Source organism: Triturus cristatus, chromosome 3_2 (genome assembly GCF_964204655.1).
Source record: "Triturus cristatus chromosome 3_2, aTriCri1.1, whole genome shotgun sequence".
NCBI classification, from domain to species: Eukaryota; Metazoa; Chordata; class Amphibia; order Caudata; family Salamandridae; genus Triturus; species Triturus cristatus.
Window position 1 is genome coordinate 732,660,924 of NC_140584.1, and position 24,659 is coordinate 732,685,582.

Below are 24,659 nucleotides of genomic sequence, written 5' to 3' on the forward strand. Positions count from 1 at the left end.
AACATTGTCGTATGTGTTACACAGCATTTCAGCTTCCTGCTGTGACACTCCAGTCATGGTACGTTTAGGTTTGCAGTGGTGATGAATGTATAGGGTAATTTGCCTGGTGATGGAGAATGAGAAGTAAGAGTGAAAGTTTGTGGCAGGATCAGCGTTTGCCATAGATGAGTAAGCGTTGGGCAGGATAATGAGTTTATTTTAGTCCTTACATAGTGACAATAGTGCATCCAGAATAGGGTCAATTTTGAGTTCTAGGCGAGCGTTTATAGCGATCAGTTGAGAGGCAACTGGGCCTGTGGAAGGGAGTGGTGTATGATAGAGCTCGTCAGAGGCTGGGGTGGGGGCTAAGGTGTGATCCAGCCTGCAGGGTTTGGGGGACAGACCGCTCAGGTGTGGATGATGGATCACACTGGGAAGAGGAGGTGGCCCATGAATGGGGGTGGGGAGAGGCAGATCTGGCAGCAAAACCAAAGCTTCTGGGAATGGCAGAGGTTGTAGGGAGGTGGGGGTTGAGACTGTACAAAAGGGGGTTGGGAGCAGAAGGTTTAATTAGAGGAGGGGTGGGTGTGTGGGCGAGTTCTCCAGGAGAGAAAGGAGGGGTGCCAATGGGAGCGGATGGCATAGAGGCACAGAGAGCAGCGAAGTGGAGATCAAAAATGGATAAGTTTAGTTAAGAGGCTTGGATTAAGATGTTCCCGGTTCTGTAAATGTTATGGACAGTTCTCCGCTAAAGTTCTGGGATGGATAGATAGTGAATTTAGATCCATAAGGGATAGTGGTGGTGTTAGTTACATGAAAGCGTTGAACGAAGTTCTGTCTCCATTTTTTCTTGGTGTAGAAGATTAAGTCCATTTTAAGCCCTCCATACGTTGCACTGTAAAAAAAAAGTCTGTTATTAGTGTCTCTGGATGAGGATTTTGTCTTTGAAGTTTTCAGCAGCATGTCTGGAGAGGGTTCTTGGAAATTATATGCAGTATGCGTATCTTTCTATCATGGTGCTGTGCCGTGACATTGACCAGTCAGTAGTCTCCACTGCTTACTATACAAAACGTACTATATACGTGATACTGCATAGTGGAAGGCGAATTGCTAAGGTTGCTTATTGCTGTATTTGGGTTCTAGACTGGTTCGGAGTCGCAAACTTTGACAAAAGGCAAAAGTAATATCATAAAATGTGTTGCATTATCTGACATAATTTGCCTTTTCTTGCAGCATAATTTAGTAAATTCTGTCGCATAATTTGGTTCTTCCCTGCCACATAACTGCAGTGGCTCTGGTTATAAAAGGCCCTAAATAGCATAGAGCAACAAGAAAAAGCACACTTCTTTAAAAAGTTAGAAAAAGGTTTTTAGGGCATCAGTGGAAGAGCTTTCAGTACTACAATCTGCGGTGTATGTACAATGGCGCTGTGCTGCTTTCTCATATTGGTGGAAATGAGCAACACCCCAATAATGAAGTCATTTACAGAATGTTGGATGTTTGGATGTGTACCACAAATCAGTAATACCACTACCGCGATACTGCTGGTACTAGATTGGCACTTGGAGAAACTCCCCTTAAGGCCTAGGGAACGAGATTGTGTGATTGATGCTGCCATAAACGCTCACCAGTTTTGCAACACAGAAGAGGAGATCCATGTGCATGAAAAGGTAGGTTATCTTCCTTCATGCGAGGGTGTAATGGGTTTTCAATCACAATCTATTAAGGAACAGAGTGAACTCCGACCTTTGTCGACTACCATCTGATATCCTTTGTTTATCACTTCTTCTATGTATCTAAATTCTGTCAACTTTTTCATAATAGTTACACTGACATTTTATATCCCCTTTTCCCTATAAAACACTAATACTGGCATCTTATTTGTAATTTACTTTTAACTTGTTCCCCCCCCCCCCCAAAAAAAAGCTACATTTGAGCTTGGCAAAGGATTGTTTACTAAACAAAAAATGCAGAAGAATGTTATGACTGCAAAACTGGTGAGCGTTTTTGGCACCACCGCCACCTTCCCGGAGAGCTGGAAGCATGCCGAGCTCAGCACCCTCCTGAAGAAACCGACAGCGGACCCCACCGACCTCAAGAACTTCCGCCCCATCTCGCTCTTCCCTTTTCCTGTCAAAGTCATCGAGAAGACAGTCAGCAAACAGCTCGCTGCCTTCCTAGAGACAAACGGATCCCTCGACCCCTCACAGTCCGGTTTCCGAGCCAACCACAGCACCGAGACCGCCCTCATCGCAGCCACCGACGACATCAGATCCCTGCTCGACAACGGGGAAACAGCTGCCCTCAACCTCCTGGACCTCTCTGCAGCGTTCGACACAGTTTGCCACTGCACACTAATACAGCGCCTCAGCAACACCGGAATCCAAGAGAAGGCACTGGAGTGGATCATCTCGTTCCTCGCCAGAAGAACCCTCCCCCCGTTCCGTTCCGCAGCCACCGAAGTCATCTGCGGCGTACCTCAAGGATCCTCGCTCAGCCCCACCCTCTTCAACGTCTACATGAGCCCCCTCGCGGCCATCGCACGCCAACACAACCTTAACATCATTTCCTATGCCGATGACACCCAGCTGATCCTCTCCCTCACCAACCACCCCGCCACCGCCAGAGCCAGCCTACACGAAGGAATGAAAGACGTCGCCGAGTGGATGGAGAACAGCCGCCTGAAATTGAACTCAGACAAGACGGAAGTCCTCATCCTGGGATCATCTCCCTCCGCCTGGGGTGACTCCTGGTGGCCCCCTGCCCTGGGCACCACCCCCAAGCCAACGGACCATGCACGAAACCTGGGCTTCATCCTGGACTCCTCCCTCTCGATGACCAAACAAGTCAACGCCGTCTCGTCATCCTGTTTCAACACCCTGCGCATGCTCCGAAAGATCTTTCGATGGATCCCCACCGAAACCAGGAAGACGGTCACCCAGGCACTCGTCACCAGCCGACTGGACTACGGGAACACCCTCTACGCGGGATCCACAGCCAAACTACAGAAAAGACTCCAGCGCATACAGAACGCCACCGCACGACTCGTCCTGGACATCCCCCGCCACAACCACATCTCCACCCTCCTGAGAGACCTGCACTGGCTCCCCGTCTGCAAGAGGATCACGTTCAGACTCCTCACCCACGCACACAAGGCTCTCCACGACCTGGGCCCCAAGTACCTCAACAACCGCCTCACTTTCTACACGCCCACCCGCCAGCTGCGATCGGCCAGCCTCGCCCTCGCCACCGTTCCACGCATTCGCAGAGCCACCACCGGAGGAAGATTCTTCTCCTACCTGGCAGCCAAGACATGAAACTCCCTCCCATCCACCTACGGCTGACCCAGGACCCTCTCTCCTTCAGGAAGCAACTCAAGACCTGGCTTTTCGAGCAGTAACGGACCCCTCCCCCCCAGCGCCTTGAGACCCTAGTGAGTGAGTAGCGCGCTTTATAAATTGGTTGATTGATTGACTGTTTTCTGCAGACAGTATCGGTGAACAACGAATGGTCAAAAATGTGCACATTCAAACTTTGCAAAACTGGTCGAGTTGAATGAACATAATTGCAATTATTTTGCAATAGTTTGCCAAGTTTTCATGCCTAAAGATTAACCAGTGATTTACGAACAGAAGAAGCCAGCATAAGGAGTATGCTACTTACCTTGTAAGCATTATTTTTAGCATATAGTGCTGCAGATTCACATACTGTGAACATTCCTGCCATCAAGTGTTGGACTCTTGCCATCTAGTGGCTCGAACCCTACAACTTGGTTTTTTTCGAAGAAGTCTTTTATGGCTGCTGTGACGTAGAGTCTCCTCCTCTTGAACTGAATGTGCATGTTCAACAATCACTTTTTCTGTTAATTATGAATAGTCTATTATCCATGTTACTTATGGATTATTAGCTGTCTTTGACACTGTGCATACCTCTGAATTCGTGAAAAATTTCTAAAATGGATTGCTTCTTATTTAACAAAGCATAGTCTACCTACCAACTTTCACATCACCTCCTCACACACAGCACAGTGGAGTTCCTCAGGAGTCTATCAGATCTCCTCTATTATTCAACATCTAAATAATCCCCTTATCAAATCTGATTAAATCATACAACGTCGCATGTTCCAGCTATGCAGATGACATTCAAATCATTTTAAAAATGAATAGCTAAGAAGGCCTCTACAATTCACAACTCGATGACTGCCTTTGAGCCATAAGCACATTGATGATGAATAACTATCTAAATAACCTTCTAAAGCTTAATAACACAAAAACAAGAGATTATGACCTGAAGACAAGGGCAAAATTAAAATCCACTGCCATATGGTCTAAGGAACTTCACACCCGCCAATAACATCAAGATAAGTTAGAAACCTAGGAGTAACCCCCTTGATGCCACATCCTAACAACATAACAAAGAATACCTTCTACACAATGAATACCATACATCGCATACATTGCACACCAAAAGAAACTGCAAGTCGTCCTCACACTCGTAATCTCTAATCTGGACTATAGCAACAGCCTATACCTTGGTGCACCTGCATTCAATATATGCAAAATACAATTTAACCAAAATGATGTCGCAATAATTCTTCTTTGCCTTCACCCAGAAGAACACATGACTCCAGTCCTGCAATTGCTCCATTGGCTACCTTTACCCAAAAGGGCATTCTTCATTGTCCACAGAGCCTCTCAAGGAAAAGGACTGCTACACCTACAAGTTAAATTCAAGCACTACAAACCAAACAGAACACTGCACTCCAGGCTTGCACCACTTATCATACCACCTTACCATAAGAAATCCGTAGGAGGCACAGCTTTTTCAATACAAGCAGCCTAACTCTGGAACTCACTACCAGCCAACATTAGAAGCAAAGACTAGCATATACACATCAGAAGACAGTTGAAAACATGGCTATTTCCTAGGAAACTGCACCAACCACATCCTGGCAACAAAGCCCAGAAAATACTAGCACCCTCAAGTGCAATTCTCAGCTTACAACCCACGAACTGCAAAAAACTCAACCAGGAGACTGCTTTCAATATGCAGTTAAGCTTTGAAAGGCTGATCTATGGTTCACTGTGGCATTATATAGCTACGAACTTGCAAATATAACAGTTATGGCTCACAAAAATACTAATACCATAATACGCAGAGGTCAACAACAAATTATAACATATACCTCTTAAATTCACATACAACAAATCTGCTATAAGGGTTGTCCATAATTAGCACTGTACAGCCCAAAAAACTAGTCATCACCAAATGAATAGGCATGGAATAACCGAAGAGATCGGTCACACACTGCTGGGCAATTTGGAGGACTTTAATATAGTGTACCCTGCAGGTCTCAATATCTATATCAATATCTATACAATCTGACTGCTTCTTGACACCTCACAAAGACACTTCAATATGGGATGATAATAAACAAGCCCATTCCAACAGATTTCTCCACATCTCCCTCCCTCAAACCACGCTAACTCAGGACCACAACTATATACAAAATATCAGATTGGACAGCCCAATTGAGTAACCAGCTATGCAGGCTATATCATATGATATACCAAAAAGGACCCTGCAAGGCTGTTCAAAGCTATCAGCATACGGAAAACCGTAAAACAGTGAGTCTGTCTACCACACTTCATTATCCTACTTTCATGCGCTGCGTCTCCAAACACAAACTGCATAACATGGTTATCACGCATGACAAGAAAACACTTCCGCATATATTTAAAACAAAGACAAAATTCTATCCAACTAATTACCTAGCATGGTGTAGTGTGCTACTCATGTAGGCAAGTACTCCAGCACCCCACATATGGGTAGTAAGCGCTATATAATTACTACAATACAATACCACAACCAGATATCACAAAATTACTGCACATTGAGAGATAAAAGGGCATCATTGTTTGTGTTTTTTCCGCAATTATTGGAGTAAAATTATCACCAGCTTTTTGCTTGTGCTTTAGTAATCATAGGTAGTGGTCTTATTAGGCACGGTATGCAGAACGTTTCTCTTTATACAAAAGTGACATTAAATGCACAGAAAACCACATTCCGCACATTTTACGGGTTTTGTACAGCATCTGACTTATTCTAAATTACCCCAAAAGTGTGTCAGTGAATGATAAAATACAACAAATATTAGTGCATGACTATTCCAACTTTTTATAATGCAGACCGATCTAGGTAAGGTAAACTTCCCTTTTTAGGTCTGGCTCAACAGAGCATCTGTTTGGATGACATTTTTAGCAATTCTTTAAAATAAACATAGCGTGAGTTTTGGTTTGGCTCCACCCAGAGGAGCATTTCTTTCTGAGTTCATGCTATCAGTGCTTCCATTAGAATGCACAAAGGATTATTCAAAGTCTGTAAAATAACTACGAGGTCTGTCACATTCGGTTCTTTCTCCTGTATCCATCCTACCCAGAAATCAACATTTTTGTTACTTTTTCGAGCATCCAAAGCCAGTAGGACAGGCTTTCATGTGATAAACAGCATTTGATCATACAATGCACATGAACAGCATTTGGCAATGCCTGTGTTTACATTTTTGGGTATATTCGAGCCAGACCTAGTGGCTTTGCAAATGCTTATTTAGTTTGGGGTTTACCCAAAGACTTGCAACAACTCAACGATTTTCTGGACATAGCAATGGAAATTCTAGGTTCTAAAACAAGGCAAATTGACATATCAAATATATCACAGTGACAATTTTCAACAGAGTACTAAAACTACACATTGACAAGGCTGAACATACTAAAACAGGGTTAAAGGTAATTCTCTATGGATAGACGTTGTAAAACAACTTACTTGACTTACTGATAGAGATATTAGTTAATTCTTAGTTTAGTGTTTAAAACTGCAGAGTCTATTCATAACTAAGGAAATACTTTTTAAAGTGACATTTTTGCCTGTGTAGTCATGATTTTATTAGATTCATGGCAGAACAGATCTCTTAACTGGATGGTGAAAAGAAAGGCTGTTTTGCACCCAAAACCTCATTAACCTATAAAACGTTTAGATCCACAATATTGGCCAAATTAAACCAGAGAAAATATGGAGCATGCCCCTCACATTTCTATTTATCACCTTTTAGATTAATCGAAATACATAACAATAGCCAAGGATACCACTAGCAATGGAAGATCTCACCAGCAAGAACAATTCCTCGACCCTTAGTACTACCATCTAATTTAATATTTTCCTTCAAAAATATCTTAACGAGAAATCATTAGCACATGGGTATACAAGTGATTTGAATTCCAGCAACATGACAACCAGCAAACTTGGAAAGAACTGCTGAAAACGAATAACTCTAAAATCACAACCGTCACTCAAGATTCAGAGAAAATCCAGGAGGATACTCTCTTAGCAAAAGCAAATTACTTTAAAAAACAGATCAATGAACTCTCTTGCCCACACCCGAGTATGTTGTCAAAAACTGTAATAAACAAATTCATAAAGATAACTTTCTGATGCTCTGCTCCTACAGCAAGCCATATTGGCAACTTCTTCTCTGATGAGATCTGAAAAATACATAAAGATAAACCTACAATGACATTCAACACTCCAGAGAGAAACAGCGAAATGCTCATCCTAAAAAATTCTGCATTCAATCCATACTCCAACTAACACCATCTACCAACTCTTCATCCTATACAGACAATATCATCCCATACACCTCATAAAATGATGAGCTTTTGACATTTCTCCTGTAATTCTGACATTCATCCAGAAATAAACAAGCATTTCCATTGTATTAAAATTTGGCCAGATTCCTCTTTCATTAAGAAACCAAACCTAGAACAGATGGACTTACATAATTTAAAGTAGTCTGTCCAAGCTTCCCTTTCTCAAAACCATTCAAAACGCTGCACCAACATAACTAATTCACAGGTCCAACAATTCCCTCATGAAAACCTTCCAGCTGGAATGTGACCAAAATGCTGTACAGAGACACCAATTCTCAAAATAATGAATGACCTATGGACAACAGATATTGACAATGCAGGTCTCTTCATGCTACTTGATTTTTATGCTGCTTCTGAAACAACTGGCCAGACAACACATCTTCCTTTCATATCCACAAGGATAGGGCCACCAAGAACTGAACTGGTTTCACCTTTCCTTTGTTGTGATGACAATTTGTAAGATTTGTCTCTTTCAGATAACTAATCCTTTTAAAATGTGGAACTTGGCTTGGTGCTTCATTAGAGTAAGTAAGTCAGATATTACAACCTGAAAACTTACATAGAAAAGCTAGACAATTTGATTGTTTCCTTCCTAGTTTAAATGAATTCCTCGTGTGCCACTCCCAATCCAGAACTGGCTTCCCAAATCGGAACTTGATATCTTGCCCAAACGAACTTCAGAACACTGGTGCAGGCCCTGACCTGATCCCCTCCCATCTAGAAGGGGGCATACAATGCCTTACTTTCAGGTCTCTCTAAAGACACTTTAGCTCCCCTTAAAGGCGTTCCCAAATGTGTCACCTCAGCTTATCAAAGGTACTAAATAAAATCAATCCACATCACTCATATTCTAGCAGAACTTCACAAGCTCACCATTTAAGCCACAATTGAACTGCATTTATAAAAACCTGTATCACTCAAAATATCTGGCAGTTCCCAGCTACCTCAAAGACAAACTACGCACCTCTGGAAAAGAAATACATTGGAGGCAAGAGTAACTTTCTTATCAAAGGTGCCAATAAACAAAAATGTAAACTGCCATTCTTTTGCCCAGCACTAAGAATTTGCACTCTCTTCAATTAGACTACCTTTCTTTTGGCACTTTGAAATGACCTAGAAATCTAAAACAATTACCTTTTTACAGTGTACCTCAGAACAAAAAAAAAACGGGGCTATCCTTCATAGCCTCTTTCGTGTACTGTGATTTTATGGTATTACAACAACCATCAACAAACAAAGCTCAGCACAGCAGCCCAGTGGCATACAATAGAACATCACTAGAAAAGATTAAATGTGGGGAGGACCAGCAGGTGTTTCATCACAAACTTTGGAGAGAGGCGTAAAAAGAGGGCACTTCCAGCAGTCATTTCATTTTTCGATGTTTGGTGTTCCCCTATGTTTCAGGTGGGGATGAGTGGGTGGGGGGATCTTGATCTTTCCGGTCATCTCCTACAGCAGCCGCCCTTGTTGCATTTCCCCTCAGTTCATCGTCATGCAGTCAAAAAGTGTCCAGCAAACTCTCGAATTGTGTCTGCAGTATTTCTCTGACTCTATCAAGTCCAACATCTCTGCCCATATTCCTAAATCCCCCAATGCGTTCTCATCTCTTCTTACCATTTTTAATTTCCGTTCCTCAGCCACTGCCCACTCTCCCAGGTCTGAACTCTATATTTCCCCACGCGGGGAGGGGGATACCGGGCCCACCAATGGATAGCAATTCGTCTCCTAGCTCAGAGCAGTCCCAAGTAGGCAAATCTACTGCTCATTTTGGAGCCTTGCTTCGGCAGCAGCACCACTCCCAACAAACACTGTTTTTCTGTGAGTGTCAGTGGTAGGTTTGTTATCTTAGTGAGGTTACCCACCACTTCCTTCCAGAAGCACCACACGCAAGTGCAGGCCCAGGTCCTATGAAGGAATGTTGCTGGTGCCCAGTTACAGCACGAGCACCTCTCAGAAAATGAGGGGAATATCTATCCTATGCACACATTGTGGTGTGAGGTATACCTGATGCAGGTAACAGAACAGTGTGGGTTTAAACCTAGCACTGCTGGCCATATCTTGGACATGCGCACTGGCTCTCACCCATTCACCATCTGACAGTAGCTCTGGCAATGCCTCTTTTCACTGCAACCGGAGTCGTAGTAAATTAGTGACTTTTATAAATTATAACAAAAGTATAGCCAATTTAAACAAAAGAAAAGCCAACATACAATTTAAAAAAATATATATATTATATATATATATATATATATATATATATATATATACACACATATATATATATATATATATATATATATATATATGAACAAAGTCCTGACCCTCCAATGGCACAGAGGGAATGTAGAGCAGGTACGGACCACACTCACGTTGTTACCCAGAGATTTGGACACAGACGGTTTCAAAGTGCCATATTTCCTGTTTTAATCGTCATGATGAATTAGACAAGTGTCAAGATCTTGATCACATGAAGCGCTGATGCCGGACCTCCTTTTTCAAATTATGTTCATCCAATCAGAAAGTCAAAATAGTGGCAGTGCAATAATAGACAGAGAAAACATTCAAGAGTGAGAAAGCATAAAATTACAAAAGAAAATAGACTGACAAAATGCAGTTACAAAAAAATATATAATATGAATGCTAGCCATAATATTATTTGTTGTGAAAATATATATATATATTCATTGAAAAAACCATAGGTTTCAGGGGTGTTATAGTTAGCTGGACATTTCACTCGTACAAAACCATTGAAATTCCTCCGTTACAGTTGGTTCTACTAACTATAACTCGCGCGCCCGCAATCCACTGCTGATGACGTCACATATTACATCTACAAGATGATGTCATCAGTGATGTCACTGACCATGTCATGAATAATGTAATATGTGACATCATCAGCAGTGGATTGTGGGCACGCGAGTTATAGTTAGTAGAACTAACTATAACGGAGGAATTTCAATGGTTTTGTACGAGTGAAATATCCAGCTAACTAGAACACCCCTGAAACCTATGGTTTTTTCAGTGAATTTCTAAGGTTTTTTAAATGCTAATTCCTAACTATAACATGTCTGAAACCTACGGTTTTTTCAGTGAAGTTCCAAGGTGTTTAAAATGCTAATTCTTAAGTATAACATGTCTGAAACTTATGGTTTTTTCAGTTAATTTCAAAGGTTTTTTAAATGAAATTTTAAAAATGTATTTCTTGTTCTAATTTTTTTATATTCTTCAACTAAATTTTTTGAATCTACTTATTTTTATATATTTTTTAAATTACACCACATTTAAAAAAAATATTTAAAAAATATATATATTTTTTTATTTTGTTATATACTTTTAAATATAGTTATATTATTTTATTTGTATTTTTTTTGGAGTCGCGCACCCAACGCGTTAGAATCGTGCATCCGACGCATAGAAGTCATGCACCACATGCACTGGAGTCGCGCACCCTACAGGTTAGTAGTCGTGCATCCAACGCGTGCACACCAGGGGGCCGCGCTAGATGCACGAGTCCTAATTTTACCATAAAAAAAAAATTGTCCCTATCACTAATTTTTTTAATTATGCCCGCGGACCCCATCCCCCGGGGCTTATAAAAAACGTTGGGGACCGTGGGGGGAGCCCCAACGCCCCCACAGTCCCAGCCGGCTCCCCGCGCCCTTTGGGAGCCAGCATTGCTTTTCCACATGGGGAGCTGCTGACATGCAGCTCCCCGTGTGGAAAAGCAATATGGTTTGGATTTTGAAAGCGCTCTCTTTCAATATCCAAACCAAGTTTGCTATGGGAGGGCGGGAGACTCCCGCCCTCTCATAGCAAACAACAGTGTCCAGGGGGTGGGCACCCCAGGACACTGCAGGAGCCGGCCCAGGGGGGGGGGGTGGCGGTCCCCAGGGCCCTCGAGGGCTCCAGGAGGGGGGCCACGCAGCCCCCTCCCTCAAAACATAAAGCCCCGGGGGGTGGTGGTCCCTGGGGCTTGGGGGGGCCATTGAGCCACCCCCACAAATTATACTGGGAGGGGCTTTCGAGCCCCTCCCAATTTATTTTGGAGCCCCGGAGGGGGTGGCGGTCCCCGGGGCTGGGGGGCCCCTCCGGGCCCCCCTTTAAATTTATTATTTTGCCCCCGGGATTTGGCCCCCCCAGGGGCTTATTATAAAAAAAGCTCAGTTTTATTTTTATTACGGCAGGATCCGCGCACCCTGCGCGCACTACCGTTTTAAAAAAAGAAGAATTTTTTTTAGAGGGGCCCTGGGAGGCCTTCTGGGACCCTCTAAGAAGGTCTAGAGGGTCAGGGTATTTCTACCCTGCCCCCTTTATATGTTTTGCACACTTATTCCACAGACTTCTTCAGCCTCGCTTCTACAGAGGCACAAAATGGCTGCCAACAGTTCCTGGTTTCGAATGTTGACAACCACTTGACAGCCAATTAGCATTCAGCACATGATCGGGAGGGTGCGCTCAGGGTGCGCGGATCCAGCGCGGCCATAGATATATATGTACTTTTAACTGTAATTTTCTCAGGAACTACTGAACAGATTGACATCATTTAAGCAAAAGGTACGAGTCTGAACTGAGGACTACCTCTTTGCCAAATTTGGTGTAACTCCGTTCAGCAGTTCGGGCTGTAGCTGCGGCTAAAGGTCCTATGGGGAATTGCATGGGGAAAACACGTTTTGGGACCCCCCTTTTTTCTCGGCCCCCGCTACACGAATCATCCCGAGACTTTCAGGAAAATGTCGCGAATATTCGTCAATCAGCGTCAAAGTTATTGGGAATAGAATGTTGCGGATTTCCTATGGAAAATAGGTCCTAACTATAACTACCTACTGGCGACCACCAGTAGGTAATATAGATATATAGATATATATATATATATATATTCATTTATGGTCATTTCTGAAATAACATACCAAATCCTAAATGGAAATCTGCGGTAACACTTGTGCAGCAAAAAATGGAAAAAATAAACTAACTAAAAGGGTAACAATAACAGCCTTTTTCTCCCTATTTTTACGACATCAGAAAATAATTAAAGGGTGAACTGTAGAGCCCAGGCCCTCGATACGCCAAGGAAACTCTTACGATGGATCCAGAACATGGAAGCAGAGTACAGATACCAGCTTGTCTCAAAAATTAAAAACAAACCGCATCACTAATGAAAATAAAGACGTTATAACATTTTGTACAAATAATACTTCAGGGCAACTGTCATACAGATAAGGAAATTAGCTTTAATTACAATGTACTAATGTCATATCTTATTGAGACAAACTAAGCCAAAGGTAGGTAAAGCAGAGTGAAGCAATCCACTACAGTGACAGAGGCAGTTTAATACTTTACATTTTTTTTTTTAAACTCCCAGTGGTCATGTTATCCATGTGCAATACATGGTTTCAATTAAGTACTTACTCAACAAATCGTCTGGCGCGCCAGATAATAGCTGGTAAAAGATGTGAAAGTTTCTTTCACCTCGGGGCTGCCGCACAACACGAGATTTTTCTAACAAATCTGGAAAAAAAAAAAAGATGTTAAAGCATATTCTCTCTTGATTTATCATAAAACAAAAAGTCTCAAGCCCTCTCAATATCCAACTGCAGTTTTCTCTATACTTTTTATTCCGTGAAGTAACTTTTACCCCAAAACGAATTACTGCAACATTTGGTTAACACATTAGTGAATTATCGATTTTCTAGTATCCATTATTAATTGTAAAGTTTCCCTCAGTCACACCTATCAGTTAATAGAGTTAGCAGTGATGTGCACTCAACCCATACAGTTACACAATATCAGACCAATTTCCAATCCCACAGGGAAATGAATCAGGTTCCTGTTTGTAGGTTGTGTGTGTGTATGAGGGTTCAAAGATGCTGCTGTTACCCAGATTGATGTATTTTATTTTCCACTCTACTGATTCAAATCCCTCAGAAGTTTTTTCAAGATCTTAAGACGCTCCTGATTACCCTAATTTGGGGTAAGGGCAGAAAACAGGTGTCTCTCACATAGTTGTATGCCCCCCCTAGTGGAGGGAGGCCTGGTGGCCCCGAATTATGATTATTAATACGCGGCTGCGCAATTGCAATGGCCACAACGTAACAGAGCTGGGACACTGGGCGTTCGGGATGCACCAGACTAGGGTGTTGAAGTGGCTACTAGGCTCAAAGAACACAATCCTGAAAGTGGTGGGAAACATTTTCATGTTGGAATATATACTTGTGTTAACAGCGGCCCTACCTCCCCTATGCTCCTGAGCTATCCTTTGGCCGCTTGCACAGACTTAGGTGCTAGACCAGAAGTGGCCACCTGGACCACCGTGGGCCTAACAACCTGGGGTGACTTGTTCTCAGATAATATTCTATGCAATTTTGAGAACCTAGTAGATGACTATGGCAGTCTGGCAGGCTCCTTCCTCTTGTATGCATCACTCACTCAACACTTACATAAGGTCTAGGGTAAATCACATGATGAGCCTGAAATATCCAGCACCCTCCAAATTATGATTGCACAATGGGCTGCCCACCAAGTTTTTACACTGCTATATGATTCTATACGCATGGACCAGCATGTCCCTCTCCCTGCACTCCAAGCATATTGGGACAGGGAACTCTCCACAACACTCTCCGAAAAGCAGTGGGTGCAGTGTTTCGAGGCGCCAAAGTGCATCTCTATGAATGCCAGATTGAAGTACACACAATTTCATTTCCTCCATCGCACATACCTCACATCCCACAGACTTGCGGGGATGTACCGAGGCACCGCGGATTCCTACCTACGCTGTCATAACCCTGATGTTACCTTCACCCACATGGTGTGGTCGGGTACGCACTTGACATCTTGTTGGTCAACAATAGCAGAGGTCTTAATGGAGGCAGTTGGTGAAGCTGTACTAACAGATGCCCAGCACTTCTTGCTAGGGATTACCTCTCGAGTGTCAGCCCGAAAGCCCCTCAATAAGTTCCTTGTCCTGGCGACGGCCAAACGTAGAATAGCCATGAGCTGGAAATCATCGACTCCACTCCCTGTCATAATGTGGCTTGCAGATCTACGACATGGTATTGTGACAGAATTGGCGATACGGAGGGGTGCCGTAGCAGTGCTTACAACCACATCTCAACCTCCAGATTGTTAAACATACTTTTTTGTGTTTTTTGTGTTTTCTCAAATTGATGCTGACAAGGATTTTTTGGAAAGCTTAGAGATGAGAAAAAGTACATTCTAGCTAACCTATTGCTGTTGAAGATATTGATTTTCTCCTTGCTTTCCCTCGAATTTCGAAAGCGCAATACCCATGCAATACCCCAAGGATTTGGTGGGAATCCCAAGCGGATATTCGGTTCTAAATGGCTGAGATAATCTTTACTGGGGAAGAGTGTGCAGAGAACACGGAAGCAAACTCCCAAGTGAATTGTTCCAACTTCTCCATCGCCGTGTCTCTGCTACTTATCTTCATCCTCTTTGAGTACCTAGTGAACTATTGTGTTTGTGTGGTGGTTTTAGATCAACTGGGCTTTAAACAACTAAAAACAAAAGATACGAGAATGAGACTTGCTATGATTTTATACTTTAGTTTGTATTTGTGTTTGTTATTTTAAATAAAGTTGTTAAAAAAGAAAAACGTTTGTATTTGTGTTTGTTATTTTAAATAAAGTTGTTAAAAAGAAAAACGTTCCATGGGTGATCTCCATGATCACCCTTCAAGTAAAAGCTGGAATTCTTTGTGCTACTGGTTGAGTTCTTTTTCAAGAACCAGATCTACAATCGTCGTTGCTTACTTTCTATTCCACCACACACAAGTATTCACATCCGGCACACATTGGATGTTGTACCTACCACCATGGCTTTTCATAATGCTGCCTACTTCTATTTCCACATGCGGGATGATGGGCTTGAGTACTACGATTCAAAAATCATACAGTACAAAACGGTCTTGGAGGACTTAATGTCAACGTTTCTGGGATAGGGGCCAATACAAATTACATACTACTCTACGTTCAGAATTTTAAAAAATACATTTGTTTATGTTAATTCACACAGCAATGCTCAGGTCACCATCATTCCGGCAGAGAAGCACAAGGAAATCTAAGGAAATATTGGAGCGTTGGGGATAGTCAGGCAAGATGGCACCTGAGTGAGGCCACCACTTCTCTCTCTCTCCTCTCTAATCCCCCGCCGATGCTCCATGGAAGGCGCAAGGCGGACTATGCGCTTGGGGCTTCAGCGAACCATGGACCACTGCAGGCTTGCACCGGGGGGACAACGAGGCGGATGTGGTGCAAGCTCACGCAGGGGAAGCACAGTATTCTGTGACGCGGGCTGGAAATCGCTCACGCGGCTGCTTCTGACGGTGGCAGCTTCCGGGATCGGACGAGTCGACGGTTTTGGTTGCCAAGATTCTCTGGGAACTCAGACCGCGGAAGCGATGGCTGCCCATGGATGAGGAAAGACGCGGTCAGCTTCTATTCCGATACAGCCACCCCAGGAGGAGTCAGAGGCTAAAACAGAGGGCAGGAAAGCAGACACTCGAGCTGGTAAGGGGGGAACACAGGAGAGAAAAGATCAGGAACAGGAAAAGTCGGAAGGAAATGGAAAGCTAGTTTGCCAACGTTTACCGCTGACTGGGGAGCAGGGGATGTTACAACCTCCCGTTACAGGTATGTTTTTACCCCTAGGTGTCAGTGAAAATGAAAAAAGGGTACACGGGCATCAGAAAATTCAAGACAATGTCTACCGTGGGGAAAGGCACTATGTGGGGGACCTATCATGCTTGACCCATCAGTGCTTGATACCCGGAGTACAAGGCGAGGGAAAGGAGAATCAGGACGGGACCCCATGGCAGTCAAGTGGCGATAGAACTGCCCTGTTAGTGCTAGAAACTCACTCTGAGGTCAGTGATAAGAGGGAAATCATGCTGAATGACAACTGCTCCCTAAATGTTTCAGTCCATAAAGTAGAGATCGAGATGGGCTTGGGTACACCAATTATGGCAAATGAAACCAGGCAAGATATTGTTACAGGGGGTAACCCCCAAAGAAAGATCATGGAAACCGGACATCTCTCCCTTGACTCTCTGGAAAAGTTTTTTTCTCTAACTGAAGAAACAGGGGTATCTGACACTAGCATTTCATCTAGTAGCGGAGGAGATGCCTCTTCAAGTAGCGGCAGCAGCATGCAAGGGGAAAGGGAGATCTCGAAAAGAACCAAATGGACATCAGGAAAGAGAATCCGTAATAGAAGTCTTCGAGATAGAGAGGAGGAGGAAGAGCTGGGCTAGGACTATTCATCTATCTAGCAATTACCCCCTGATGGTACAAACGGAAAGGGGAGATGTACTATGGAGAATCCAGGGGGTGAGAATTCGCAAGTTAATTATGTGAAATCACCGAGCCCTCTCTGTCCCTGTTCATGCAATCTCAGAGAATTTCAAGAGGAGTTTAAATCAGATAACCGCCAGGCACGGCTAGCATCAAAAAAAGGACAAGGATAATTTCGTAAGATCTGGAAAACATGTTCCAAGATTGCGGAAAGGCTGAACATGCTGGAGACGCGCACTGAGGTATTAGAGTACACAGTAGCCACTCTAAAGATTCAGGCTACTTCACAGGAGAATGCTCTGAAAGATGTGATGTGGAAACTGGAGGAGTATGAGAATAGTCAGCGGCGCAATAATTTGAGATTGCTAGGGATGCCTGAAAACTGTGAATGCAACAATATAGGAAAATTCACAATCACCATGTTGAAAAGTGCCCTACCTGAACTTGCTCATTGGGACTGGTACAAGAAGTCCAACGCATGCATCGATTCCCTCCAACACCTGCAAAGCACCAATCTAATGATCAGATGCTACCCCGTGCCATACGGATTTACTTCGGGAATTTTTTATTACCCCAAGCTATGTACGATCTGGCCAGACCTAATGCCGAGAGGAAATTTGAGAACTTCTCCTTTTTTACCAAGCCAGATTTTGAACACGCTGCTGTGAGAGAAGATGGCGACTCCGACAGCTCATAACTCCTTTTCTGAAAGCAGGTGCTGCAGTATTCTTGTAGAACCCAGCCAGGCTGAAAGTTGTTTTTCGTGGACGGAACTACAGCTTTACTTCAGAAATCGAAGCTCGGATGTTACTGGATGACATGTTAGCAGGGATGGTTGGAAGCAGAAAATAATAAGTGGGGTACTTATGTGAGAAAAGCAATGGCTGGAATGTTTGGTTCTTCTGAGTAGGGCGACTCTATTCTTTATTTTTCTTGAGGTTCAAACATGTATTTGAGCACTGGTGGGGGGGGGGGGGGCAGGAGGAGGGAGAGTAGGAGTGGTCCAGACACCATCACGCAGGCTCATGATAGAGCCTGGTTGCCTAAGATGCGGTGGTAGGAGTGGGGTGGAGAAGGGATGGGGGGCTACCATCAGACAGGGAATGAAAGAACGTGGTGCAATAAGAGTTTTTTGATACAGACAATACCATAGTCATATTAAATGCAAAGAAGGAGAGATTGGCATGGCGGGTTTGTTGGATAATGATGGGATATCAGAATCAGGGAAATTATATAAACTGTCATGGGTAAATTGAGAGTTTTAACTGTTCATATATGTGGCCTCAATGATATCAAGTAAAGGCAGTGGGTAGCAGCCGAGTTGCAATCATTTGGGGCAAACATCATATGTCTCCAGGAGACTCGTATTGAAGGATCACAACTACATGTGCTCAAAACATTAGGGTGCAAACTGATCTGTGCATAAACGCATGGGGCCAAGGTTCGGGGTGTGGCTATATTAGCTAAAGGTGGCGGGATACAATTTTCACGATCATGCGCTGACAAATTTGGACGGTGGGCAATCACAGTATGTCAATATGGCTCGGGTCAGAAATTGACAATATGTACGGTATATGGGAAGAACAGTGACGATCCCAATGTATTTGATGACATCTCTAATGAACTCGCGCATTGGCCCCTTCCATTGATCCTACGTGGGGATTGTAACATTAATATACCTAGTGATCGGTCGTTAGAGGCATGATATAGATATCAGGGGCAGAAACCTAAAGTGTTTCAAGCCTTAATGAATCTGTGCCAGACCCACGGTTTGATCGACTGTTGGCAAATGATGAAACCAAGCGACCCAGGGTATACTTTTTTCTCCCACCCACATATGACCCATGCCTGACTAGATTATATGTTTGTCTCCAACACACTGAGCTCGAAATGTAGAATAGAAAAGTTACCATGGGTTTTATCAAATCCTACCCTTTGGCCCTTAATATAGAAATGGAAAAAGGTCAATCCAAATGTCAGAACCCGGAACTTCGAGAGATCAATGTTGTCAAATGAGGGGTATTGTAGACCTATGAGAGAATGGATTCCAAGATTTGTGGAGGATAACCTGGGGAGCACATCAATTGAGGTGGTATGGTATGCTTTGAAAGCGGGGGTTAGAGGGTAACATTGAGATACCCTTTAAATTCCAACAAAGAGGCTAAACATCTAATGGAGGCGCTGCAGGAAGATCTGGGGGCAGCAGAAGAGGGACTGATAAGGGCTATGCACGAGGGACGGGAAGTGGATCTTGAATAAAGACGTGTGGCAAATGCTAAAGCTGCTATTATGGATATATTAACAGATAAAGCAATAAGCAAGGCGATAACTCAAAAAGAAGCAGTGTACAAACTAAGTGGGCAGGTTGGTCACCACCTGGCAGGCCGTATTAGACAGCAAAGTACCTCGAATATAATACGAGAAATTACTGATTCGGAATACGGTTGGATAACTGAACCTGAGACAATTAGGGCAGCAGTTCGGAGGTACTATCAAATACTATATAAAGCTAGTATGGGGGAGGATCAGAGTAAGATCGAGGAGTACCTGGATCTAATCCCACTTTTAAGATTGGAGGAAGAATATTAGGACAACTTAGACTGTTCGCCACAGTGGGATGAGATCCTACTATCTATGAATAGCCTTGCTAAAGGAAAAGCGGCTGGTGCAGATGGTATACCAACCAAATTTTATACTACCTTCTCCCAGCAACTAAAAGGAATAATCTATGATCAATTCACTCATGTATTTAATGGTGGACGGCCTCCGGATTCATGGTCTCTTGTAAAGATTGTGGTCTTCTTAAAAAAAAGATAAACCTTCGTTACAGCTAGGATCATATCGCCCTATCACCCTAATTAGCAGTGATTCTAAAATGTATTCACAATTACTGGCCAGTCGACTTGCCTCAGCAATCCATAAAGTCATCTCGGATCACCTACCTGGGTTTATCCCTGGCATATCTACTAATGACCACATACAAAGAGTGATTACTCTATTCGACATCACCAAAGTGGCACAAGACCCTATGGCACTTATATTGTTAGATGCTGAGAAAGCTTTCGACAGGGTCTCCTGGAAATATCTATGGATAGCTATGTCCAGAATTGGCATCAGGGATGGCTTTATCAAGGCAGTACAAATGTTCTATATTGAACCGTCAGCAGTAGTTATTGTCAACAGTGCACCCTCGGAACATTTTTTAATGAGGGAACAGACAGGGGTGCCCGTGCTCCCCTCTCTTATTTGCGGTGTTTACAGACTCCTTTATCCGCAGGCTAGCGAGCAATATGCTAATACCTGCAATCTGGTCACAGAAATGGCCGACTAAGACCTTGGCCTATGCCGATGATATTGCATTGGTTACATCTGATCCAAACACCGCCATAAAGATAATCGAAGATGAGGCTGAACGTTTTGGGCAGATATCTGGTTATGCTCTTAATCAGGACAAGACACACATTGTGCACAACGAAAAAATCACGATGGCAGATAACCGGGTAGTTGAAAGAGCAACGTATTTGGCTGTCAGCATAACCTCTAACCTAGACAATCTGGTCAAGAATAACATGGAACCCTTAATGGAACATAGAAATAAAGATCTAGCAAGGTTGACCAATTTACATTTATCTATTGGAGGTAGATGTAATGTAATAAAAATTATGTTCTTCCCGAACTAATTATCTTTTTTAGGGCAATATATTTGGAGTTCACCCCACAATGGTTTAAAGTAATATAGAATATGTTTTACAGGTTTAAATGGGCATACACGTGCCCACGTAGACCACTTATGTTTATCGCTTTACCAAGAGACAGAGGCAGCTTGGTCCTCCAAAACCTGAAATTATATTATTGGGCGACCACACTAAGTTATGGCCATGAGCTGCTTAGGATAAAAATGAATAACAGGCCTAATACTAGGGTCCCCTCACCATTGGAACTTATGTTCGGGGGGAGAAACGGGAGGACGTCTGTGGTGGCAACTACATGACAGTTATTACAAGAAAGTTTGTTTTAAAACTCTGTTTAGTATCCACAAGGTATGGAGTGCCGTACGTAAAACGTTAGGAATTATTAGAGTATCATTTCATACACCTATATCCAACAACCACAATCTTCCTGAGATTTTTAGAGACTTAGATATGGATAAATGGGTTCGGGCTGGGATTGTCCAGATTGGTGTTTTTTTTTTTCCTCTTTAGGGCTCAAGTCTTGACGAAATGAAGAATGAATATACCCTTGATCGAAGGGACTTTTTTAAGGTCCTCCAGGTCAGGGACTTCCTCTGGCAGAAGGGTTACATTTCAGAGAGCAGAAATCATTGAAAGTCTAGTTCGTGATAAAACTGGATCTATTGGGGAAATCTATGACTGTATTAATGCTGCTATACCCGACGATCTGGATAAATGCTCTTTAAAATGGCAGACCAAGCTGAGAATTTCAGCTGAAACTTTTTTGTACACTTATGAATTATCACAATCCCTTTTAAAGTCCACTAGGCTGCAAGCACAATTTTACAAGACATGTTTTTCATTGTATTATACACCTGATATGACAGCCAAATTGGGATCCGGAAAAGGAACAATATGCCCCTGCTGTGCACTTTATAAAGCGGACATCATCCATATGTTGCATCCCGTAATATATTACAAAAGTTGATTAAGGATATCTCGGATTTCTTATCAGAAGTGTTAAGAACTGAAATCACATTATCAGAAGAGGAAATAATGCTAGGCATGGCAGGTGCAAATCTAGAAAGGAATGGACATGGATTGATTTTTTTTAGCTATGGCTGTCTTAAGGATTTGCATCGACTGTCTGGCTGGATCCTAGGCCACCGGCTTTTCAACAGTGGCAGGCCAGATTGTTAGCAACATGTAGCCTGGAGGTAGCCATATATAAACAGAAAGGGCATCTTGCACGTAAAAAAGGTCTGGAAATCTGGGATCCTCTAATCAAATGGATGCAAGGGCGTAGCGGATCATGAGAAACTATATATGTTTATATCATTTTTCATATATAGATTCCCTCCTTTCTTTAGCAAATAGGGTATAAGCACATGTCACTTTAGAAATACACTTGCATTTTTCTTGGATACTACTTTAATTGAGATGCACAGGACTGTATTTGGAGGATATATATTCTTTAGAAGACTATCTGTATTGTAATGATTAATTATGTTATTTATTGTACCTGATGAATTAAGTGTTGTTGTTTTACCTGCCTGAGGGGGTAGGGTAGGGGAGGGGGGAGCTGCATGTACCATAAAAAGAATAAAGATCATTTAAAAAAATAAAAATAAAAAAAAGGAAATATTGGAGTGTTTCTGAAACTAGGAGGCCAAATATTGGATTGTTTTTGCAACGCAACCATGTAGTTATAGTGCTCATTCACCTGCTATTTAAAACAAATCCTAGTCTTTGTGAGCCCACGATTAACACACTGTGCTTTCACAAAGTAGTGCCCAATAAATATGGAAAAAGTCCTGCATCTTCAAATTTTGCGCAGATCACTGCAATGTAATTTATCTGTGAATCCGGTCAACTAAGGTTTGCGCCAAAGTCTGCATGATTAACTAGAAATGTAGCAATTTAGTTTTAAAAACATGAAGAATGTGTTTTGTGAAAGATAAAAACAATATATTTTTGCATCAACATGCGAGGATTCTCTGAAAAGAAGGCTTAAAGTAAATATAACCTGCACAGATGCACGAATAAAAAAAACTGCAGTTATTAAAAACTTAAACAACCAACAAACCTTTGGCAATAATACATGTTCACGCCTAGCACCTCTAACTGAAAATACAGTTTGATACTGTTGCGCTCTAGGGCACGGCGTCACTTCACCGTCTCCTCTTGCAAAATTAATTTGGACAAAGTAGGTTTACAAAAGAAGCACATTAATTTTTCATTCGATTACAACCTTCTTTTGTCATGTCACTCAGTTACAACTGTTTTGGGATCGCACCAGAGCTTCACAAACCTGCCCTGAAAGGTATTGCCAAGCCCTGAGCGATCAGCAATGTTAACAAAATGTAATATTAAAATGTGGGCATGTTACCTTAAAACACGTTTGTTCCAGAGTTCTGTTGCGTATCTGGAGAGAAAGGACCATTTCAAAGCGCAAACTAAATTTAGCCCCTGTCAAAGCTACAGATAGCTTTTCAGAAAGATATGCATTAGAACAATTGCCCTATGACGAACCCACAAACGTAGGATTACAACAGAAATGTGTCATTTGGCTCTTAGTGCATGGGTTCTATGAATAAGCATCTTTATCCAAAAGTCTCTATTTCATTCACTAATCACTGAAAATATGTGCTTTCCATCAGCAGGAAACAAACTGATGCGGTGGCTCAAAAGTGAATGGACTACTCCATTTTGGCACGCTAGAGCTGCCGAACATACGCCCCCACTACTCCTGTTCCGTTTTTTCTTTGCCATTTGTTGTTGTTTACATTCTACCTGGGGAAAGGGGTGCATTACTTCACGCCCATCTCTCACAGGTCCAGGTGGCGTGGATGAACTCTGCCACCTCCATTAATAATGAATGTCTCTCTGAGGGGGCAAGGACTCCTGGGCTCCAGATCAAGGCAGAAATCCAAAACATTCAGATCTTGCCCAGACCCCCTCACAAGTGCCACTTCTACAGAAAAGTTGGACTAAGGATTCTCACCAAGATTTCCGAGTCTATCACCTTACACTCTCCACAACTGTAGATCGTCAGTCAAACACAGCACACAGGCCGATGAGTACATAGACTTGGATCTTCCTTCAAGATCTGTTTCTGCTCCACTTCTGAGATCACTTCACTGGCTGCCGATCAGAAAAAGAATCATTTTCAAAATCTGTTGTCTGGCCCATAAGGAGTTAATGGGGAAAGTGCCCAACTACTTACACCAGAAGCTCAAATGCTATTATCCACTGCGGAACTTGCGATCCATGGATAAAGCATTACTTACTATCCACCACATCTGTCGGCCAAGGTGTGGTTCAGATCTTTTTCGTAACTGGCTCCCACCTATTAGAACAATCTGCCTCTCCAGAGTTGTGCTTGTACTGATTACACCAAATTTAGAAAACTACTATAGACTGATTTGTTTTAACTTTCAGTTCTCTTTCTGCTGCTATGTTTGTATTTCGAGCAGATACCCCTGTAAGGGCGATTCGGGTACATAACATTGACAAACTTTAGCGACTACATATACTAACTACAGCGACAATATTGGACAAAACAAAATGTGTGAGTTTAGGGGTGTGTGTTTTTTGATTGTGACAAAAGATCCCACCAAACTCCTGTTAATTTAATCTACCAGGTAGAAACTGAATTAAATGCCTAGAATGTTTTGTTTAAGAGCACAAGACTAATCCCAGTAATCAATAGTACTAACCTTGGATTCTGGAGCAGCGTGCTGCCAGGCATAAAGTGCTGTCTCATCAAGGGTAGTAAGTGCTGTATAAATGTAATTAGTAAACAGAATATATAAGCCCATGCTTATGCGAATACCAAAACACTCAGCGTATGGGAAGTCAATTGTGGCTCATATACACTACATAATAATTCCCTTACAATGCTTGACATTCTTATGCTCGCATAAGATAAAATAGCTATGGGTCCTGGCCATCGATGAGTAGTGTACTCATGCACAGCATTAAGCTGCATTTGGTTTTTG

The 24,659-nt window shown here is 42.6% G+C and overlaps 1 protein-coding gene across 4 annotated transcripts in view; it reads right to left on the reverse strand.

The window, feature by feature from the left end:
• MYO1B (myosin IB) overlaps window positions 1–24,659 on the reverse strand; it is a 715,692-nt gene that overhangs the window by 391,523 nt on the left and 299,510 nt on the right. For all 4 annotated transcript variants that reach the window (XM_085648784.1, XM_085648782.1, XM_085648783.1 and 1 more), the window contains exon 8: window positions 13,089–13,187. In XM_085648784.1, the coding sequence (XP_085504910.1) occupies window positions 13,089–13,187 (99 nt within the window). The remainder of the gene's footprint in view (window positions 1–13,088; window positions 13,188–24,659) is intronic.